General features: G+C 39.1%; 1 protein-coding gene across 1 annotated transcript in view; it reads right to left on the minus strand.

Annotated features, from left to right (window-relative positions):
* The window catches only part of MAMDC2 (MAM domain containing 2), a 175,881-nt gene that overhangs the window by 57,550 nt on the left and 111,695 nt on the right, over positions 1-6,636 (minus strand). The window contains exons 8-9 of the mRNA XM_008060050.2: positions 4,692-4,835; positions 1,651-1,916 (exon numbers count right to left, since the gene is read on the minus strand). Coding sequence (XP_008058241.1) covers positions 1,651-1,916; positions 4,692-4,835 — 410 coding nt within the window. The remainder of the gene's footprint in view (positions 1-1,650; positions 1,917-4,691; positions 4,836-6,636) is intronic.

The following is a 6,636-nucleotide window of genomic DNA, read 5'->3' on the forward strand; positions in this document are numbered from 1 at the left end:
GGGGTGGGGGGGGGGGGGGGGTGTTACCATAATTACTTGCAAGAGTTAAATAACTCATAATAGAAAAGCAAGTTAAGCCTTTGGGATCCCTAAGAGGTGCAGAGAAGCTTAATCTTCTCAAGGACTAATAGGTAAAAAAGGAATTTCAATAATGCTGCAAGTGTCAGAAGATACTTGCAGGAAGAAAGGTTCATATTTGGAATTGTCTAGGCAATAAGCTTAAAGAGAATCATCAATTTTCTTCCTCTCTTGCTCATAGAGCTGAACCAGTTTAGTCAGGTGATCAAAATATAAAGGAATTAAGCAGGGGATACTTACAACAATACTTCCTATTAATTAGCATAAAATAATAATTATAAGCAGTGCCTGTGAGATTGTGGTAAACTTATATGCTTCTCTGCTAGAGGTATTAGAGGTTGGTTGAACCCTTTTAGAAACCAGTAAGTTAAGGAGGCTGCCATGTCATTCTTGCCTCGCTATGGAAAATAACTTTTCTTTTTGCCTAGCAATTTCTTCTTGCCTAGCAATGGAAAAGAACTTTGTAAAGATTTACAGGGATCTTTGATAAATCATTGTGAAGATTTAGTCATGCCCTGGTGAGTTTTCCAATAGACTGAAAGTAACTAAGCAACATTGTGATGTGAATGGTGTGCAAATTTCTTTAGTAAGAAGTTTTAGACGGACATAACTATGATTTATGATTTTATCCGGAGGGTTGTAACAAGAGAAGTTCAGGATATGAATGTTTGTAGTTCTACTGCTGTTCCAGGTTTGTAACTTCCTGGGGAAACTGGACAGTAGGTAATTCCTTGATAATAAATGTGATCAACTGTTCATTCATTCAACAATGTTCACTGAGTTCCCACTGTGTGAGTTATCTGTTTGAAGGAAGGCACCCTTCTTATCTTTCTTTGGGCCCCTTTCTTCCACAGAGATGATACTCAAGAGATATTTGCTGACTGACTAATAAGCTAAAATAAAATGGATTTTCCCACACTAGTTTCATAGTTGACAGAATTTAATGCATCTGTAAAACTTCCTCAAGTTTATGAGGTGCTAATCTTGGGAGATTATAGGTTTCTTTTGCATCTCCCTTGCAATAAAAGTCTCTTTTTGTATTCTCATTGCTATCAAAATCAGCTGCTGACAATTCCCTTATATAAATTCTCTCTGCTGGGCAGGGTCAGGTCTATATTTCTTAATGAGCTTCCTTATCCGATGTTCGGCTAGAGCCTTAGCTTGCTTACCTTAAAGTTTCAATGTACAACCAGACTCACTGATTTCACCTTTTTAAAAGAATCTAGCATTCTCACTGGTGTGCACGAGAGAGGGAAAGAAAGAGAAAGAATGAGAGAGAGAGAAAGGGTTCAGCTGTTAAACTTGGACTCTTAACGTACTCCCAGCCTTTGGACTATTCTCAGGGAAACTTAAGAATTAAACAAAAGGCAAACTCCCTAGGTAGGCATGATTCAGAGACCCAGGAAATAGAAAATAACTGAAGGATTAAATTGTACATGCCTGGGAGTACAGTGTAGGGGTGTCAATCTGAACAGAAGGAAAATAATACATCCCTAGTTGACAGCAACTAAATAGAAATTCACAGACTACTCCAGCAACTGAGCATTGACAAAAGATGTTCCTCTACTATACCTTGGTAGGCATGGGCTTCTTAAAGGTAATTTCAGCTTCCATCCAAACACCCCTTGGGGACTCCAGGACAGACCAGATCTTCTCTTGAACCATGTGGTTCTCTTCAAAGATATAAACTGCTAGAGTGTCAGTCATTTTTAAAAACCCATAGATGGCATAATAAAAACGCAGACAATACTGCAAGTTTCCTGGTAGGGAGAGACCATACAGCCTTCCAATGTAGCCAGGTTGAGAAGTGAACTTTGTGTTGGCCAGCAAGTAATACCCTGTGAACAAAAGAAAACATTTAGTGTATCAGCAATGCAAAATAATCTAATCTAGATTAGTAAATGGAAAAATGTGGCTAAAGTCATGGAATTAGTCAACAGAGACTATTTCCATAGACTTTAAATGATAGAAAGCATCTTCTAATGCCTGTGGCTTAAATGACAGAAGAAGATATCAATGTGCTTCTATTGCCAATAAAACCCCCTTCCATTCTAAGTAGACTTTATAAACCAGTACAGATCTCCTACTGCATATGCCCAGATTCCAATAATCAACTAGGATGTATATTTTTCAGGAAAGAAAAAGGATTTGGGGACTACCAGTTGCCTGGGTCAACCACTGACTTGGGTTGTGTACACCTAGCACTGGGTCATGGTGAATGGAAGGCCTGGAGTAGAGTCTTCCTTCTTATCTCTGTAATGATCGATAGAGATGGAGAGATCTCAGGCTGGCCTGGCAATCTTGGTGGGGGTTTGTGTATCTGGGCAGAGTCTACTCCTTTCTTGGTCAAATGCTAAGCCTGCCCTGAAAAGCAAGTTTTTAATCAGATGGCTCCTTCCAGATGCTGAATATCTGTTTTCTTTCCTCATTTCTTCTAAATAACATAAAGAAATACAAGATCAGGACCCTCCCCCTCCCACCACACCTATGGTCAACTTAAAATAGGTTCATGTAGCCTAGAAACATGGGCAGAAAAGAAAAAAAAATAATGCTTTTTTTCTTTCTCTGGTCTGCTTCTCCTCCTGGTAGTTTTCTTTTTAGTTCCTCTGCCTTTCCTATACAGTTTAGTTTTACCCAATTATTTAACTCATAGGGAGAGGAAGACACACCAAAGCTTGCTTTATCTCCATACACAAAATGCCACGTGAGGCCACAGGAGAAGGCAGCCATCTACAAGCTAGGAAGAGAGGCCTCATCAGAAACCAACCCTGATGGCACCTTAATTTTGGGTGTCTAGCCTCCAGAACTGTGAGGAATTACTTTTCTATTGTTTAAGCCACCCAGTCTGTGGTTTGCTATGGCAGCCTGAGCAGACCAGAACAGCATTTTTGAAATCTAAACTTAATCTGTCTCTTCTCTACTTAAACATTTCTCAGAGGCCTCTAATTTCCTCTGTGATAAAATCCCAAATGCTTCCTCTGGCCTGCCACATCCCTGCTCCATCTCTCTCTCTCTAGCTTCATTTTTTCCCATTCTTCCCACCTTCCTTCCCCATTTTGTAGCCACACTGGACTTCCTATTCTGTGGCATGACCAGCTCTATCCACATGCAAGGCCTTCACAGCCCTATTCTCTCTACCTGGGTCATTCCTCCTTCCCCAGACAACTGCAGCTTCCCTCAGAGAAACCTTCCCTGAAGGTACCAGTAATCCCAGCACTTTGGGAGGCAGAGGCAGAAAGGATTGCCTGAGTCCCAGGTTCTGAGACCAGCGTGGGGCACTTGGTGAGCCCTCGTTTCTATAATAAATAAAAAAAATTAGCTGGGTGCGGTGTCATGCGCCTGTGGTTCCAGCTACTCCAAAGGCTGAGGGCGGAAGGATCACATTAGCTCAGCAGGTGCCGAATGTAGTGGTCATGAGCGTGCCACTGCTCTCCAGCCTGGGCGACAGTGAGACTCTGACTCCAAAAAAAGAAATTACTATCCTCCAGTAAGGATGATAAGATTCCTATCAGATTTGTTCACTAGTGTTTTTCCCAGGAGTTAGCCCACTTGAATGTCTTCTTGTTTTGAAATGGACACATTGAGAGTAAAGTGAGTATCTCTAAACAGCTTCCTGCTTCATCAGCTCACTGCTCCCAGAACTCAAATGTTTCTCTAGAGATGATTTTCCAGTTAGTCTGCCCAAGGTCAGAATAGATTTTTGTAGGGCCTTTATTTCTATAGTTCTGACAACCTCTAAGAAAGGAATACAAAATTATAAGTACAGAATTGTGAGGGCCACTTTCACGGCCTTTCCCAGGGTACAAGTGAGGAGCCCTGAAGGTTGTTTCATTAGCCTTTTGGTACATTCACCCTTGTGTCCATTATATGAACACTTGTTGAGTAAATGGAAAAGACACGAAACCCCTTGAGATCAAGCTTTTCCTACTTGCCTCCACTGGGGTGGACTCCACAAGGGATGTCATTAAATTAATAGGCCATCCCTGTACAGGGAGCACTCAAAGTCCTGTTTCTAAGAGCTCCTTGTAGATATATCCAGCAAAGGTCCATTTAACATTTTCTAATAGCTTTCACCACACAACAGATTTTTTTATTATAGTAAAATACATGTAACATAAATTTTAGGCATTTTAAAATGTACAATTCAGTGGTATTTAGCACATTCACAATGCTGTGCAACCATTACCACTGTCTAGATCCAGACCATTTTTATTACCCAAAGGCAATACCATACCCATCGTACACTCCCCATTACCTCTGCTCTAGTCCCTGACAACCACTAATCTGCTTTCTTTCTCTATGAATATGTGCATTCTGGAGATTTCATTTAAATCCAATTAGATTTTTTTTTTTCTTCAAGGTATTGCCTCTAAAGTGAAGAGCAAAATAATTTCCAAATGATTGGCTACTTCATTAGCCAGCAAATAGCACAGCAACCTGAATTTCAATTTTTTAAAATGGTCAAACACAAGGTCACCACTTGTTTTTGCTTTTTCATAGCTGCCGTTTTCTTTTTTTTTTAAGTTTATGTTTTTGTAGGTAAAGAGTAGGAATAGCCATTGATGCGTGAATACTACCCAAGATATCCCCATGTGGGCAGATTCTTGATTTACCTAAGCCTGTGGTGTGGTCTCCAGCCCGATACACGTTTGGTTTTACTTTCACTCGGGTCCAGCCTGGACCTTCTTTATCTTGGTAAAAGTTGCAGAGACCTTGCTCAAAATCACAGCTTGCTTCCACAGCACTGAAATAAATGCCTAAGCAAAAGAGAATCAAAGTTAATGACGGTCAAACAAACCCAAATATCTCAAAGAACTATATCAACCGGTTGACAGATATGTATACATTTGTGCCAGGGGAGACTGAAGAAGTAAAATAAAACAAACATACTTTTACCCTAAAGGTACGCTGACAGGTTAACATCAAACCAACGTTTCAACATGACAGGAAAATTGTTCTTTTCCTCTCTAAAGGGAGGGAGGAGGGAGCCCTGTTCACATTCTGTATAAAAATGAAGCACCAGACTTCAAAAGAAATTTCCTTTCATGACTGTGTGCATTTATTCACATACTTCTTCACAATCCAAAATTCTTTCATTCAAAATTTAAAAGAAAGAAAGAGCAAAGGAAAGGACTTCAAGGGACTCTTAATTTCTAAGATAAATATTTTAGAAATAATATTTTTACAGAAATAATTTTCCCTTGTTAATTTCTGTTTCAAAAGCACAGTCACTGTCTACTTGTAATTGACATTAGTAGTACATGCAGTTCAAAAAGTCACAACAACTCTGTCATGGCTACTAGTATTGTTTTGGCTTTGCTGAGTTCTGGTATCATTTACCCTGGGCTATCGATATTACCTCAGCCCAGACAGTCTGGAGAGAATGGAACATAGAAGGTTTCTGCTTTTATGAGAAGACATACAGGTTTATAGAAAAATGCTCAACATTACTAATCATCAGAGAAATGTAAATTAAAACCACAATGAGATACCACTGAACTCAAGTCAGAATGACTATTATTAAAAAGGTAAAAAATGACAGATGTTGGCGAGAAAACAAAGGAAAAGGAACTCATATGCTGTTGGTGAGAATATAAAATCGTATAACCTCTATGGAAAGCAGTATGGAGATTTCTCAAAGAACTAAAAGTACAACTTCCATTCAATCCAGCAATCCCACTGCTGGATACCTACCAAAGGAGAATCAATCAACGTATCCAAAAGATACCTGCACTTGTATGTTTATCACAGCACTATTCATAATAGCAAAGATTTGAAATCAACCTATGAGTCCATCAGTAGATAATTGGAGAAAGAAAAGAAAATGTCACACACACACACACAATGCAATACTATTCAGCCATAAAAAGAATAGAATCATGTCTTTTGCAGTAACATGAATAGGACTAATAGGACTATTATATTAAGTGAAACAAGTCAGGCACAGAAAGACAAATATTCCATGTTTTCACTCATAAGTGGGAGCTAAATCATGTGTTCACACAGACATAGAGCATGGAATAATAGACATTGGAGACTTGGAAGGGTGAGGGATGATAAATTATTTAATGAATACAATGTACGTTATTTGGGTAATGGATACTCTAAGAGTTCTGACTTGACCACTATGCAATCTATGCATATAACAAAATTACACGTGTACGTCCCTATACATTTATTTAAAAAAAAAGATTTCTGTTCTTTTGAGATTAACTTTTTTTTTTTTTTTTTTTGAGCTGGCGTCTCACTCTGTTGCCCAGACTGGAGTGCGGCGGTAACACAGTATTATCAAGTTTGCTGATCATTGCTAATCTGTCAGGAATAGAATGAATACTCGTTGCTTTAATATATACTTTTTAAATTAGATATTCATTCAGCAAGTACTTTTCAACAAATATATTTTTCAATAAAAACAATAATTCGGGAAGGGAGGAAGACAGCAGTGGAGCCAGGCAGACTACATGAGTCCCAGTGTGAATGAGTGTGTGGAAAATGTTGCGCATGTGTCTAGTGGGTGTGTGAGTGGTTGACTGAGTGGGAACTCAGGAGCAAGCAGTC

Source organism: Carlito syrichta, unplaced genomic scaffold (genome assembly GCF_000164805.1).
Source record: "Carlito syrichta isolate Samal-C Ts95f unplaced genomic scaffold, Tarsius_syrichta-2.0.1 Scaffold304493, whole genome shotgun sequence".
Taxonomy (NCBI): Eukaryota; Metazoa; Chordata; class Mammalia; order Primates; family Tarsiidae; genus Carlito; species Carlito syrichta.